Source organism: Etheostoma spectabile, chromosome 9 (assembly GCF_008692095.1).
Source record: "Etheostoma spectabile isolate EspeVRDwgs_2016 chromosome 9, UIUC_Espe_1.0, whole genome shotgun sequence".
NCBI classification, from domain to species: domain Eukaryota; kingdom Metazoa; phylum Chordata; class Actinopteri; order Perciformes; family Percidae; genus Etheostoma; species Etheostoma spectabile.
In genome coordinates this window covers 37,001,396-37,018,589 of record NC_045741.1, presented here as the reverse complement: position 1 = coordinate 37,018,589, position 17,194 = coordinate 37,001,396, and the positions used below count along the sequence as shown (strand labels likewise).

Below are 17,194 nucleotides of genomic sequence, written 5' to 3'. Positions count from 1 at the left end.
ATTATAATTGAGAAAAACAAAACATCCTGTTTGAATTTTTATTGTAAAATTGGAAAAAAAGGAGAGAAAGAGAGAAAAGCCCCAATAAGCATTTCTTTTTTTATACATATCTTTATCTTACCATAACCATAAAAGAAAAGTGGCTGAAGAAATAAATAAATAATAAATAAACACATAAATAAAATAAATACATAAATAAATAAATAAATAAATAAATAAATATCAAGTTACATACTTGACCCGATAATTATAAAATTAATTAATCATCAATCAGTAATATGAAGTAATCTAAGCAGCAAGTATTAAGAAATTTCAACAGGGGAAAAATGTTTGGTTTCTCAGGCTAATACAGAACACATCATTTTTTTAATGTTTTTTTTTTATAAAAAGATACTGCTTTCCCTGTCAGTTAATCCATGCTGTACTGACGCTGCCACAAAAAAACAGGTGGCACTCTCCCTTAAAAAGAAAAAGAAAAAAAGAAAAAAGAATACAACCTGTAAACTGCATTTTCTCCTCCAGGTTTAAAGAATAGTACTGAGATTCTTCTTTTTGCACCCTGCATGTCAGTAAAGTCTTCATCACAGACTCCATACTGCTGTTTATATGTTTTTGTATGCTTTGTGCTGAGAAACCAGAAAGTTAACATCTTTATAAAGCGACCCCCCCCCCCACCCCCCCATTTCAAACCCTAATCTATATGTACCCAAAGAAAGGCCCTGTGCTGATTTTCCACAATATACAGATTTCATATTTATAATAAGCTACTCTCCTTAGCATTCAAACCATAGTTAAAGAATCATATTGTTAATACTAGTACCATAATCTTTAACCCCCCGCCCCCCCCCCCCCCCGAGCATGCTCAGAGATTGAAAGGGCACCATGGGATGACAAATGAATGAAAAAAGGATGCAAGAGTAAAAAACATGTAGAAAGTACATTTTAGTTTGACCACATGCAGCTAAATGATAACACTATCACTGCTATTTCCTTTTTTTCTTTTTAGTGTGTTTTCAGTCAGTTTGGTCATTCTAAAATGTCAACTCAAGGACTTTCTTGGCTTTCAGTCATCACTTTCCCTTTTCTGAATTTCATAACAGATGTGTATATTTAGGCTTATGCACTACATACAAACTGTCTCCATGCACAAACCTTTTAATTGAGTTCAATCAATGTTCATTTCTTTCTTTTGGCGGAATGAACTTAACTCAACATCTTTTTCAAACTCATTAAATGTCAGCTGGCATCTTTAATGTGCGTTGCCCAAGCTGTTGTGAAGGCCAACTTTAATTTGATTTTAATAATTTAAAAAACTCTCCAGTAGAAATCCTGTGAGAAAAGATTTTTGAGTGGATTTATAAGGCGCTGTATGGCCCGGGGAAAGAAGGGCATATATCACAGCTTCCTAAAGCTGCTGGGCCCTGACAGGAGAAAGGAAACTCAGTGCCAGTAACCGGGGGGGAAACTGTCTTCTGGCAAATATATGTGAAATCTAACCTTTTCACTGGAAAACTCTATTGAATACCATTACAGCCTGAAAGGACCTTCCTCCTAAAATGTTATGCTATATCACAAAATCAAATACTTTTCCTCACTGACCAATACTTGACGTGAAAATTAACACAGTCATATCTTACATTTTCAAGGAATCTGGCACGTTTGACGTCTGATGAGGAAATGCAGTGGATATGCTTGCATAATTTGGCAATACATGATGAGAAAAGGCATTTTTAAAGACTTTCGTTTTACAGCATCTAAGTATTGCCTGTAAGAGAACAGTATACAGTGAATGAGTGGAGTAACAATAATGATCAAACGTCCCCTTACTAATAATGCTGATCCTGTGAACCAGTAATCATACAAATCAAGAGAATAAAAACAAAAAAGGATACAGTCAAGGTGATGACGTTTGCCGTACCAGACTACAGTTTTCTGAAGACTCTTCTTGTGTGGATGCGGCCACAGAGACAGCATTGTGATTTGATGACTGGCGTGTCTAAAGTTTAGAGATGATGACCAGAGTGCTGAGGTCCCACAGAGTCCTGAGGGACAGGCCGCTTCAGTGCAAACTGAGTCAATGAATGGACACGTTGGAAAATATTTTCAAATTAAAAGACAAGTGAGTGGATGTGATGGATAAAAAATAAAAATAAAATAAAAAAGGCGACTTGGTAAAAGCAAGTCATGAAAAACAATTTCATCTCGGATGTACTGTATGTGTGTGTGTGTTTCTCTGTAAAAAGCATCACCACAGATGACGCTAGTTTAGTTAATTAATCACATGTGATACGCCGTGATGTGTCCTGACCACACTGTATATAGGAGCCATGTGTGACCGGTGCTAATGGTAAGCTGTCGTCTGGTTGAAGCAGCAGCAGCTGTAGCAGCTACACTTACAGGCCTGCTGCTGTCTAATTGATGGATCATTTTGCTCTTAATTTGACCTCCTAAGGCTGGTAATGCCAGGCTGTTCCTCACAGTGTACAAGCTCTTACTGTGCTATTATACCCTTTGGAGAGGAAAAATAAATAAATACAGCTGCTCTTCACTGAAGAACTCGTACGATCTACTCTAAACACTATATACAGATCCTGTCGCAGCCACGTAACCCTCTGAACCTTTTTCACTTTTTAGTGATAATGACGCCGATTTAAGTGACTTCGACGTGTCCCACGGGGCCTCTGTCAGATTCGGGGTCCCCTCTGAGACTGTGGATGGTAGTTAGAGGGGGAATAGCAACCACTGAGAGAGGAATGGACACTGTCAGTCAGTCAACTCATTCAAAACGCCAATGAGCAATTGATTGCACCATCTCTCGCCCTGCGGGTCTGTTCCCCATCCGATCAATATTATCATTATCCTTTTTATACTGTGGGTTGGATCCCGGCCCCCCGTGAACTGATGGTCAATACTAAGAGAGATATGCTGGCACTTGGAGGTGAGGAGAGAGAGGCAGAGAGAGGGGAGGCAAAAGGGGAAGGGAGTGTGCTCTCACCTGCGGAGAGCAGCTGGAGGAGCTTGGCAGCGGGAGAGGGCACGACCCGGCAGGGACCACTGTGACACGCTGATGGAATTTTTTTTACAACTGCTGTCAGGCTCATTTGTATATTTTATTAAGCAGTTACAGATGCTGTGCTGTTTTACTGCTGCGTATCCAGCTCAGCCGGGTGGCACTTTAACCACAGTGCTTTATGGTCAGATTATCTGTAATATCAAGGCTTTAATGACATGGAATTACTCTTGCATCAATTACGGAATTGAAAATGCGCTGACAAAAGCAGAAGACAGCGATGCATGGCTAAACACACCATGGATCAGCGATGTTTGCGTTAAGAGATTGTTATTGTGTCACTTTTTGGCACTACTGGACTGGTTTTCTACTTCTACTGACACAATGACGCCGACAGATGACACCTCCGAGATGAAATGCTGTGACGCAGATGAAGCAATGAGTGGCAAAAGAACATATCTGAACATGCCCGAAACAATGTCTAACCCACAAACTCTACGCCACTAAAATAGTATAGCTTTATACATTTTTTTCTGCTTTATTTTAATATTCCTTAAACCCAGCAGCTATAAATGTAAAAGGAAAAGAAACCAAAACCCATTTCCTCTTTTTTTTTTTTTTACCTGAAGCTAGTATTTCTTCTTAAGTTTAACTTGTAATATTATTAGTAGTAGTTTGTAGTATTAGTATCATTAATACTATATATTACTGTCCAGAACAGTAAAAATGTTTGGTCCTTTGGTCCCTTAGGGGTGAAAGATTTGCAGTTCTACAGTTGCTAATGGAAACCTCCGTGACCTCCAAGAGTCATAGTTCTGCGCTTGCTGAGAGAGACGGTGAGAGAATAAGAGAAAGAGGGAAAGAGAAAGAAAGTCTGTCAGTGGACGAATAGAATAGCTTCTTTTTTTCCACTGTTTTTCTTGATCTTCAAGTTTTAACCCTCATTTGTCCAGTACAGTAAAAGCCACAAGCGCCTCTTTCCTTATATATATGTGTATATAATATGTATATAGAAATCTATTTGTTGTTGCTGCTTTTTTGTTTGTTAGTTTGTTGCTTAATTAACAATTCAAGTCTCAACAAGAAAAAGTTCTGTTGTTCAGTCTCATCACATTTTTTTTTTCTTCTCGTCTTTCTTGCACGGTGCCATCTGTTACTGTTAAGTCCCCCGGTGAAGCGCCTCCTCCTCTTTCGCATCTTCTTTTTCTGCCGTAACCTATATCTTCATAAGTAAATGCTGATATGTCTTCAAAAATTCCTTACGTGTTGATTTTTTTTTAAAACTTATTTTTGCTTTTAAAAAAAAAAAAGTTTAACTCCTCCAAGATATCTTTACGTGTCCTCTAAAACCTGAAAAATAGAAGAAGAAGAAAAAAAAGGCAATTTCAGTGCTCATTAAGCTGTCGTTCCAAAGATCCACTTCTTGAAACTTTCGATAGTTCAATATGGCTTTATTATATCAGTGAAATGGTCTGGAGAGAGCTAACCCACACTGGCACACCAATCAATCTTTGTCAATCACGATGATGACAGATTTTCCCATAATTAATGTGCCTGCTGTGAGGCATATGCAATTAACCTTTATATATATATATTTTATCTAAATGTCTGTAGAGGCGTAAACTTTAGAAATATTCAAATATTCAGGTTTGACAAAGTACATGCTTTTAAATAGGGCGGACAACTCTTAAAAGAAGTAACTGGGCTCACCTGTGCTGCTGCAATAAATAGTGAAGGTAGGCTGTGTCAGTAAGGGCGGCTGGCATCCTTCGGTCTCTTTAGCTGCACTTTCAACCTCTTCATCCCAATCTGAAAGCCATTCATGGCTTGAATAGCTGCCTGTGCACTAGCAGGGTTGTCGAAGCTCACGAAACCTGTGGACAAAGGACAAATTCATGAGCCCTGTTGAGAATCAAGATCCTTATGAGGGAGAAAAACTACAAGAAAAAAGGAATAAAAAATATCTCTCTGTGCCCTCACTGCTTGATCAACATGGCGTGTCTGCCTCCTGAAGGAGTCTAGATGGCGATGTTGAGGTATGTAGCACCTTCGGGCTGCCGAGCAACTGCTCAGTGGTTGTGACAGGGTGCTATAAAGTTGTTTTTAAACTGAAAACAGGCTTGAAGGATTCTTTTTTTTTTTTTTTTTAGAGTTTAATATGTCCACAGTAAACACCAGTGTGTTAGAATTAGATTCCGACCAGCTGCTTGTTCTTGCACACCAACAACACCCTCCATTGTGAGACCCCAGATGCAACAAGTGAGGGTGTGTTACTGTTGCAATGCTGTCTCAGGGATGAGTTTTTGTAATATCAGACAGTTCTGTGATCCTTCAAAGAGGCGTGTAAAGAGAGTATGTCAAGAATATGGTGGATGGAACGGAACTGCTGATTTTGGAGGGTTTAATGGAATATAGAAAATCTGAATCATGTTCAGGTCATGCCTATAATTACTTTTTTTTAAATATATTTATATACAGCTTTCTGACACCCCCAAAAAGCCCAAAATACAAAAATGAATGAGCACAAGTCCCTGTGCAAAGTAATACGACCAAAACAAGAGCAAACATAGTTTATCATGAGAAGACAAGTTTGCTGTTCCCCCAAGATACTACCCATCTTTAAACCTATGCTGAACATCCTGTTTTCATCATGTGTAAAAATAAAGCCTTGAGAATTCAGTGACCAGAAACTGCAGTGGAGTGTGTCTCCGCTTGATGCAATCCCCTGTGTCTGTGGTGTCATTAGGAGCAGCCGCTGACCCATGAAAAACAGCAGGAGCCTCTCCACGTCCACAGCCACCTGGGAAACATGTCTGCCTGGCCTGCTCGGCTCTGGGCTGGCCCATTAGGGCGAAGGCTGGGAGGCGCGGAGGAGGGCTGAATGCAAGTCTGAAGCAAAGTATAGAGGCAGTCTGACCTCCTCACCCACCATCAGGTTAACACATTTGGGCTGGGAGCAGAGAGGAGATGGAGAGGAGATGCAAGCTTGGAGCTCTAAGCCCTCCGCTCAGTCTTGTCACACATTACAATTGTGCTTTGTCTCTCACTCTCAGTTTCCTTGTCTTTTGCACACCATCAATCTAGGTTTATCCCCTCATTCTCCTCTCTAGATTAATTACACCAGTGTGCTCCCTGTTTCCCCAGGCCTAACATTATGTTGTAAATGCATAGTGTATAAGTCAATACTGCAAATAGTTCTTCTTTCATGAATTTATATGTTATTAAGTCCCCCCAGGGAGACAGGGCAGGCGATCAATTTTGCCCAGGGTTCAACTCTTCCCTGAAGTGAAAACAAATGCTGATCCATAATTGTCCTTTTCCACCCCCCCCATCCCCATCCTGTCTCCTCAAAGTTGTTATAAGCCCTGGGGCTTGTCGGTGTGTGGTGGCTGACGGAGCTAAAAGGGCCAGTAGGCGCGGAGGTGTGTGAATCAGAATCAGCAGTGAGGGTATTGACAGATATTGGGGTTACAGAACGGTGATGTGGATGCTGATACAGCACCTCAAGGTTTTCAGGTTACACATCTGCCAAACGGAAACAAGGACATGGGCTCTGATCGACTGCATCATGGCTAGTTTGGCTACAATGTATTCAGCACTTTTTCTACAGCACTGATGCCAAAACACAACAGTCATCAAGATGCAAATTCAGGTCAGTCAGTCAGGGGTAAGATCCTTCAACCCTCTCTGTCTGTCTGCAGCGCCGGGGAAAAATATTTCTTCAACAAATATTTTGGTAAGCAGTCTGAAAATAAAAATGATTGCAAAAATGTAACTTGCACTATGAAGCATCACGCCTTAGCTGTGAGTTTGTAAAAACACAACACCCACAAATGTCAATTAAAAAAACTACAAGCCATCCGACTGCAAAAACTAATTTTGTTTTGTGCAAGAGCACATTGCTCCCGAAAACATCCATTATACATTTCCCTTGAGTGAATTGATGCAAATAGGCAGTGAGGTAATTTCCCCCTGTATATCTACTTCTTTACATAGCAGAGGCCTGTTCACCCAGACCTGCCATTATCTGCATCTGCATGTCATTGGTTAATAACTACAAAAAATATATAATCATATCAAAGCTTCATCAAGTCAGAAGAAAATTGTACAGAAAAAGCAAAATGCCCTTAATCTTATACAATAGTACAACTGTGTGTAGTTAACTCAATAGCTGTGTGTGAGTGGCAGTGAGTAACACACCGAAGCACTTGCTCTGGTTGGTTGCCCGGTCCATGAAGACCTTAGAGGAGATGACGGTGCCGAAGGGCAGAAACATCTGCATGAGTTCATTGTCTCCAAACTCCTGTGGCAGGTGGTAGATGAACAGGTTACAACCCTCCGGACCTGAATGCAGACAGACAGCGAGAGAGAGAGAGAGAGAGGGGGAGAGAGATAGATAGAGAGAGAGAGGGGGAGAGAGAGAGAGAGAGAGAGAGAGAGAGAGAGAGAGAGAGAGGGAGAGGGAGAGAGAAAGCGTTTGTTGGTGAAAGATCAAGAGAGAAAGATAGCTGTGAATTTGTCATTTTGATCCACGTGGTCTCTCGTGTCACCTGAATTAAGATAAGTGGAAATAGATTCTCAGGACGTCTGTGACATTATCAGTGATAATCACATAACTGTTCTTAAACACACAGAGATAAATTGGAAGGTTTTTGCATTGATTTGCTGACACTCAATGGATGAGAGTGGATTTGAACTTTCTATTTACATTTTAAAAACTTTTCTGATTAAAAATAGAAAGACTAAAGCTAGATGATGGATCAAATTTTCCAGCTAGCATCTATCTGTAGAGTGATCAATGTGCTGTAATAATCAATCAAAATTAATCAAAAGAGATCTTAAAAAGAAAGAAAGAAAACCTGTCATAGGATGTGCAAAACTGATGGTCTGATTGCTTCATTTCATACTTCTGCACCTCCTGTCTGACATGGTATTTCTAACATTGAAAACACATACTAAGCCAATACTAAATGAACTGCTGTTACTCATTCACTGCAAAATTCAATGCAATCTGAATGAATTATTATTGTTTAAGCTGCAGGTGTATGTAATGTAGGTGGAAACTATTCTTGTAACCCTACTTTCTACATTTTCATTTTTTTAATTTCTATCTGGGTTGTTGTGCAACTATTCTCCAAGCTAGGATTTTATAATATAAGCGCTAATTATTACTTATGAAAAAAAGGCATGGGCCTATGTAGATTATATGTTACCTATTTTAAATATGTACAGAATAATATACATTGTTCTATCATCCTAGCACTTTATATGTATCTATTACCTATATTGAGATGTGAACTGCATACACTAACATTGTTCTCCCAGCGGCTCTATTTATCTATTAGAGAGAATGTGATGTGTACAGTGTTAAAGTAATATTCTTCTCTCAGGCTCACGTTCTTCATATATCTATTACACAGAATGAGGTGTGTACTGCGCTAAAAAGTAATATTGGCTCTTCATGCTCATCTTCTGTATTTGTCTATTACACGGGATGAGATGTGCAAAGTGTAAAAAAGTAATAATGTTCTCTCACCCTCACCTTCTCTCTGCTGCTGCTGCTGGATGACCTGGGGTGGTTGGGGCAGTGTCTGGCCAATGGGAGTCAGCGTGGTGGCTGGGTAGATCGCTGCAGAGAGAGGTAGCGAGAGAAAGGGAGAGAAAGGGGGACGATAGAGTACGAGAGAGAGAGAAGAATGTAAAGACGGGGATCCTACAGAGAATGACGTCAAGGATGCTGAAGGACGATCCCACAAGCATAACATGTGTGATTAAAGGATCTCTGATGTAGTGTTCAAAGGTTTTGTCCAACACTATCTGAATATATACACATACAGTACTTAAGTGTGCAGTAATTGTATCGTAGCTGCCACACATTTAGCATTTACAGCAGACTGTAAAAAATTAAAATGAAAGAAATACGGCGTAGTAAACAAAGCTGTCTCCCACCTGTGTATTGCTGTACTCCAGTGAAGGCTTGCTGGAGGGTGTCAGCAGCCGTGGGGCTCTGGGTGGAGTAGGATGGCAGGCCGTTGGTGTACAAAGTCTCCACAGAAGGGTGTCCGTTGGGCTGATGGGGGATGCCGGTGAATCCGTTGACAATGGGCGTGACGATGCTGGGCACGGCGGAGGTGGTGATGTTGGCTGGTGGAGAACTGAGGCCTGCTGGGAAAAAAAGGTATACTGTTAGTGGCTCTATCTACATAGCTCGACATGATACTACAAACACAGTTGTAATGTATTTAGACGTAGGTACGTCTACACAAGGACATGCTTTCCTAATGTGTACAGAGAGTAAACACACCCCAGCACAAGATTTACACACACACACACACACACACACACACACACCACACACACACACACACACACACACACACACACACACACAAAGCACTGCATCTACTCTTTAATGCAAGGACACAGGTGCGACGTGAGTCTGTCACATATCCGCCGTTTGTCGTGACACATCCTGCAGGATAGCAGTGAAGTCAACGTGTGAAAAATGAGCCTGTCTATAGTGTTTTTGCGATACCCTGCTGGCTCTTACAGCTCAAGATGATGAAACCACTATGCAACTTCTCAGAGAGAAAAAAAAGAAAAAAAAAAGAAAGAAAAAAAAAAAGATCTGGACTAAATAGAAGATTACAGCGGGAGATTTGCTTGAACGAGTAGGTAGCAAAAATACAAAGATGCCTCTTACTTTTGTACGTCATGAAAAAAATGACAAAATAACAACAGTTGGCAGTTTGACAAATGGGTGGGTCATAACATATATAGTACATGCCTGAAAGGCAGCTGCAGGATGGTTCATGAGTGGAATTGAAATTGGATGCTCCCTGTCCTCTCTCATTCAATGCATTTTAAAAGGACCCTCCTTTGGAAAGTGTTTCCAATTATGCCAGGAACATCAGAGTACCCATTTTGAGCAAAATCTCACTGTGTGATGGTCTCTCTAAAAAGGCTGCTCCGTGGCAAAGCATCCAAGCTCGTTGAAGTACAGCTCCCCTGAGGACCACCTCTCAATCTGGAAACCATCGCTCTGATTGGACAGAAAGCCCAGGTTGTCACGGAAACCCTTCAGCAGGCCATATCCCCACAATCTGGAGCCTGAGTAAAAACAACCCTGTGAGAGGTGGTCCAGATAGGGTAAACATCCACATATGATATGTATGCATAGCATTCGTTGAGATTTATGCTAATGCCACAGTAAATATGCTGTATATCACACGCTGAAACCTCCAGACACTGAGTAATATCATCTACATATCTATATAGAATAGCTTTTCTTCTTCTTTATGTACATTCTCTCCTCTCCTCAGCATTTAACTCATGAGAAGGCTGACAGTCAGGCAGGCAACTGCAGTGACCAGGGGGAATTGCCCGGGTCCAGTGAGAGCTGTTGTGTCTTTTGCACTGGTTTCCTTTTTTTTTCTTTTTTGAAGCCTCCCCACGATTGCTTGTTTCCTGCGGAGCTGTGATGAATTAGACTGCAGCTTCAGCCCATTCTCCTACCAGGACCCAGGAGACTGCCGCTCCTATTCTGAGGGTTAGAGACAGCTAGTCTGCTCGGGCCACACGCACTCTACTGTACCGCCAGATAATGCACCCTCTCCATCATCAGGCAAATTCATTTTCCAAGGCTTAGCACTGTTGGGAGAGCACGCGTCTATTGTATGTGTAGCAGTTGTAGTGATGGTAGGAGTTGCAGTGGTAGTAGTAGGTGGTTGTGTGAACCCCTTACATGCAATTACATAAGTTCTAGGGTCAGCAGTTGGACATGACATCTGTGTTGAGGGAGAACATGTGACCAAAGTAACAGATTGAGGCCACAGAGTGCAGTCAGGTTATCATGCTGGAAATGTCACAGCAGGGAATAAGCATAACAATCACAGTGTAATAAAGAGCATTGATATTGTAGTGAGGCAAAGCTCTAAAACATTTATCCAAAATAACTAAACAGAATTGTAACAGATACTACAGTAGCTCGGCTGTAAATAGATTGGATCACAAAATGGAGTTAAAGGAAAAGACAATAAGCAACACCAGGGCCGATAAAACACTGATGACATGAGAAAGCTATGTATGTAGCGTAGTCATCATCTTCAGCCTCACTGTTACAATGACCCAATATCCAAAATGAGCAGACCCTGAGAATGTTCTCCTCAGTTGAAATGGGAAAGTATTTCCTACTATACTGAACTAGAAAATAACAAGACATTTTCATTTTATACCTCAGTGGACATTTAGTTTTTGCATTGTGGGAAAGTGTATTCATAGCCTGTTTACAATGCACACACAAGTGTGTGTGGATGTCAGTGTGTGCTGTGTGTCTTGGCCTGTAATAATGACATGTTGTTCCCCACTCTGGCATGGCTGAATACGAAGCTATGGGACAGCAGATTACATATTCTATACAGCGAGCAACTAACTATCACTTCTCCACTCTTAATACGGCAAGAAAGAGGTGTGCATTGCAAAACAGTACGGATATGTGTATGTCACTTATATTTATCTTATGAAAGCAGAATTACATTCATATTCTTGCAGGCTGCTTCTTAGAGGGGGAAAACTGTTGATTTGCTCCTTGCCACGATTGCTTTCTAAAAGAAGTCTTCACATGCGACAGAAGCATTTGTTATGCTAATTATACATTCAAATCAACGAGCAATGCTATACCCATACTGGAGAGTGCAGTCATTACCAGCACAAGGGCTTGTCTTTCGCTGGAGCAAGTAATAAGCACTCAGAACAGATGCTTTCATCTAACTGATTTAAAATGTGATGCATTTAGACTCAAAGAGAAAATGTCTGTCTTGTCCTTAAAAGTGTGAATAATAAATCGGAATATGGGAAGGGCAGCTTTTTAAAAGGCCAGTTGGTATACCAAGAAAAACGACTTTGATACTTCCCTTTTGATTACTAATAAATGATGGTGAAGCAAATAAGATGCATATGAACTTCCAAATTAATGTTTTATTGTCAAGTACATATTTAAAGGCAGATTAAAATTAAATTAAAGCGAGGCATAGTCTAGTAGGTATAGTTCTGTGTTAGATAATAGTAGAATGCTGATAGCTTGTAGGATGTATAGGGTCTTTTCACTTTAAGGACCTGGAAAACCATTTTCTCAATCAGCTTCTTGGTATAAAGTGATAGGCTCCACAGGATCACACAGAACTCTGTTTTGGTTAGAGATGTGTATTTATTTGGTGGGTTGCCAAGCCATTGTCAATCACCCACACAGCCCTGATGCTGCATATTAGATGATTCATTTTTTACTTTAATATTTGGTTGTGTACTGGTAGTAATGTATTAAATATAGCATAGTATTCAATGTAGTGGAGAAATATAAAAAAAAGAAGTTTTCAAGAACTTTAAGTTTTAATTAAACACTGGTTGATATCACAACAAAGACCAATGATGTGCACTCCATCTGTAGTCTATAATATGAGGGATTTCTGCTTGGGTAGAGTGGGATTAGTACTCTAATTAATTTATTAAATCTTCCTCCTGTTTGTCATCTCCACTGTGGACTTTGTTAGATGTTTCTGAGAATGAGCTTGTATGCTTTAACTCTGTACAGCCATGTAACGTCTCTGGCTGAGGGCTGAGGGTTATTGATTAATAACTGGGGAAGCAAAAAACCAATTTTTTTTTAAAACTATTAAAATACCACGGAGCCCCCCTGGGGTCAGCTGAGAAAAAAAAACTAAACCTGCGCACGGATTCACAAACCGTTATACTAACTTACTTTAATTATAACATGTCTCCTCCTAGTTGAACTACAGCACTTCTTGTTGAAACATAAGTTAGGAGACACTACTTTATTTCATCATTAAATTAATAGATATGTTTGTGTCAGTGTCTAAGCACCTCTGGCTGCTAATAGAAACCAATGTTATTTCTCCAGGTTGGATGACGGCTCCTTTTGATAAAAATTAGTTTGTAGCTCATTGTTAACCTTACTATGTTAGGACAGATGGGTTATTTGTGATTTAATATAATTTCGTTATAAAGTAATTGATCCCAGAAGTTTGGATCTGTGAATATCTTTCCAATTTTGCTCAAATTTATAAATCTTTAAGGTTTATGAATACGTAAACACAGTTTATTAAACCATGAGCACGGATTATTATGAATCCGTGCGCACAGTTTATTAAACCGTGCACACAGATTATGAATCCGTGCGCATGTGTAACTAAATTGAACATGAGAAGTCAAGCCACAAGATAAAAAGCACAAGTCTGCAGTGTCTTAGAGTGTGCTCCACCTACAGTAACAACCTTTGCTTGCTTGATAATAAAAGAAAGCCTTAAGAAGTATTAGAGTAGATGATGACACCAACCATTTCCCAAGCTTTTAAGGTCTTATATAAAACTAAAAAACAACTATAAGACTACAGAATTTACAAACCATTCTCCCTCAGCTATAGGCACCGCTCACTTTGCACTGCAGCTGGATTCTCGTGATATCATGATCCTCGTGGGATTACTTATCACATGAATATCCATCTTGTCAGGCTTAAAGGAATGCGTTAGTGTCTGAACAACCAGAGGACCACACCAACCAGCGTCCGGTGGGGAGCTCCTGACAGATATGGGTGTGGTTTAGGTGTGTGTGTGTGACGGCCACAACTGTTGATTCAAAACAACAATGGCGGACATAACAGACAGATGGTTATAAAGTATTTGTGATTTTTAAAAGTGGACTATGTGAAACTCAAACCATTAACCTTTAGTATCCAATGCAACGTAGGCCAATGTACTAAATACAACTTCCATACAACAGAGCCTCTAGTGCTGCCTGCCCTACTCTTGAGGCTAAAGTACATACAATGCATTGACCATATCAATGTGCCTGACATTCAGATCCCTGAGCAGTGCAGCTGGGCAGCATGTGAAGCTCTGCTGCTCGTGCGAAGCTCAGTTTTGGTTACACACATCAGGTTTGGTCAAGCCGAGAACTGCGGCTGTGCTCTCTGAAAGTAGTCACCCACACAAGGAACAGGGATACCATTTGCTTTCGTAGAACTGTCCACTTGCGGTCCTGGGCTTTGATAGTTATGCAATAGGCCTGATTTAAACTGAAAGGGGGTACCTTTATATTGGAGAGACAATAGCACACTCAAGCACCTGGACATGTTTCTAAGTTGATATCTTTGCCGTTGAAGCTAAAATGATTGTAAAAGTAATCTTGGGAAGAGTGAAGCCTTTAAAAAAGAAAATACAGTAAATGCATTTCTTGCTGGAGGTTACAGCATCAATTAAGACACACAGGTGTTCATTTCCTCAGCTGTTTCATCTGGCTCTGAACACACAACAGAACTGTGTTCTGTTCCAAATAGCTTGCCTGTGATACGTCACTAACAGCAGTACATCTCTGGGATTCTCTTTCATTTTCATTACCCTGCCCTTAACATTTGTTTGCATTAGACTTGGCCATTAAATATAAAATGTGTGTATAACATGTATGATGCGTCGCAACGGACAGGTGCGCCTATTGAGAAAGATCACTGTGTCAAACAGCTCATTAGCTTCATGGTATTTGTCACCATGGAAGTGTTATGCATCAATGGTGTATCCATGCACAAATCCAGCAGGGATGTTGTGGCACATCCAGCCTGCCTGTTTGAGTGGGTTGTCTCTGGCTGTGGAGCATCTGCAGTATATTTTGTGGAATATGTACATCTTCAGTGTAGAGCAGCAACAGAACATTAGAGTGACTTTGATTATACACTTCTCACATCCTAACAAAGCATCAGTGACACAACATGTTCCTCAGCACATATACCCAGCAGGAACCACATCTTGCTCCATTCCTCCTTTCCTCTCCTTCCTCTTTATCTCCCTCTTTCTCTCTATCTTCTTGTTACTTTAACTCTGCCTCTCTCTCTCTTGTTTTTGTTTCCCTTTTATTTCTTCTGCAGTGCTCAGGGAGCGGCACCTGGTGAACATTATTTTCAAAAAGCATCATCATGCATCATTGTAAGGATACATGCTCTAATCAGCTGAACCATCTGGCAAACGGCTTATGCACCATCAAGCTTAAATGCTTTGCATCTGTTAATCAAATGGATGTCTCATTGTTTTCAGAGTAACACCCTTAACCTCTGAGCCTCTTTGTACTTCAGTTTGCTGTCACAAACAAGACTTTTTATGTTACAGAGGTTATACTGATCATTTGAATAAAAGATTAATGCCACACACTTACCACAAGATCAGGCAGGGTTTTCCATCTATTAAGATACTATTGGAGATTTATGGTAATGTAGAGCCGTGTAGGTAATTTAGAAAGGCGGTATTCTACTTCTCAATTGGCAATTCCTCTCATTTTGGAACAAAAGGGGACATTCACCTTCCTATCTTTTATGTTTTTGTACAATTGACACAGCTGCCAAATGTCAGAATTCACAGATTTGTTTAGAGCCCTAATTTGGTTGATCAGGCAACTTAATGCATAATTTACACCTCTGTCGAAGCAGAGAAGCACCCGGCGCCGAGACCCTAAAAACAGCTTCTGATATTACAATGATTTATTCCACTGACTCGTGGCAGACATTCTACAATCTCTAAATAGTGTCAAAGTTTCTTGGCCTACTTATACAGACAGCCTTGCCAGTAATGTTATGTATTCCTTCAATGAACTCTAAATAAGTCATAGCCATAAGTGTGAAAAAAGGGGTAGAGAAAAATAGCTGTGTATACCTAAGCTACACTACCACTCCTGCAGATGCTGACAGCCACACTCAAAGTAACGAATGAAGAAAGGGGAAATAAAACATTTCATATTTATGATAGTCCTTGAGAATTCACGAAAGCCATGCTTTCTCTCAAGGATTAATAATAGATTGCATTCAATAATGAAAGGTAATCAGTCGACTGTGGTTAAACAGAAGCATGTCCAAAAGCATCCTGTAAATAGCACCACTTCACACATCAGATTCACAGACTCAGAGGCACTTACTTCCTCTTCCTTTCCTCCTTTTTCTGTATGAGACACAAACATGTTTTTTTGCTTAGGCCAAATTGTTAGCTCCTGGAATTGCCAATTGAAACAACGTTGCCTTACATTTTCCTATACAGTTTTGTTTAGCTTTCACGGAATATCTAACAACATTTTGCAATATTTCCTTTAGAGTATGGCACTGATTTGAACTTTTGAGAGGCTACAGATCAAAAGAGATACACAGACTGCACAAAAAATATAATCAGACTGGAGGACAAAGCCTCCAATACACACACAACACACACACACACACACACACACACACACACACACCCTTGCAATACGGTTGCACAATCTTTCATCAGCACTATCGTGTTGCAAAATACAGGTATGCATGCAGAACACAAAGATCTGAATTGCCATACTGTCAGTGCTTTACCCATCAAAATAAGAGGCTTCTCAGCAAGACTGAACTCCACTTTTAATCAGTCTCTGATTGATTATACCGGCCCAAAAGTGCACACTTTGCACTGAAAACATCACCATGAATATTTGACAAATGGATCTCCTCTCAAGATATATTGCCCAATGTTTAAAATGATTGCAGATGTACTATACACAAACAGCATGTTCCATCATCTCACTTGATGTACATGCGTTTGCTCATTGGCTTGAGGTGGATACATTTGTGATTTAAAGGTTAATCAGGGTCTTGTAGCATTGATTTCCACACCTGGTCTGCTACCTGTCCTGTTCATTACCTCTGCCGAGGATGTTTTCTGTCAGCAGGATTACTGAAAGACTACTGGGTTGATTTTCATAAAACTTGGCGAAAGGGTGTAGCACGGGCCAAGGAAGAACCCATTACATTTTGGAGTGAATGCGAATCACATGGGGGCTATACACATATTTTTCACCTGCGCTAACATTGCTAGATAGGGCGTTTGTGCTGCATTCATGTGATGTCAGAATAAACTGACTTGTAAAATTCACACTGCATTTACATTGTGAGATAAGGCATGCTTTGGCGAAGGTCTGCGCTCTCCGAGTGCCTTTCTAGTTTTAATGCAACTGGCTGTTGTAAATCAGAACCAAACAGGATTTGTACAATAAAACTGTCCTTTCTTTGTGTCTGCGGATGAAAAAGCGAACAGAATACTAACTTAAGAGAATATTTTACTTTCCCACAGGAACCACAGTGCAGAGAGAATTTGATATAGTGCACCAAGTGTTTTT

At 40.2% G+C, this 17,194-nt stretch overlaps 1 protein-coding gene across 18 annotated transcripts in view; it reads right to left on the bottom strand.

The window, feature by feature from the left end:
• Positions 1-372: 372 nt before the first annotated feature.
• celf5a (cugbp, Elav-like family member 5a) overlaps positions 373-17,194 on the bottom strand; it is a 192,538-nt gene continuing 175,716 nt past the window's right edge. For 8 of the 18 annotated variants that reach the window (XM_032525658.1, XM_032525663.1, XM_032525649.1 and 5 more), the window contains exons 8-12: positions 8,960-9,175; positions 8,547-8,639; positions 7,211-7,354; positions 4,721-4,884; positions 373-4,360 (exon numbers count right to left, since the gene is read on the bottom strand). In XM_032525658.1, coding sequence (XP_032381549.1) covers positions 4,757-4,884; positions 7,211-7,354; positions 8,547-8,639; positions 8,960-9,175 — 581 coding nt within the window. In that variant the 3' untranslated portion in view covers positions 373-4,360; positions 4,721-4,756. The remainder of the gene's footprint in view (positions 4,361-4,720; positions 4,885-7,210; positions 7,355-8,546; positions 8,640-8,959; positions 9,176-17,194) is intronic. The other 10 variants (XM_032525660.1, XM_032525666.1, XM_032525651.1 and 7 more) reach the window with 3 other exon arrangements.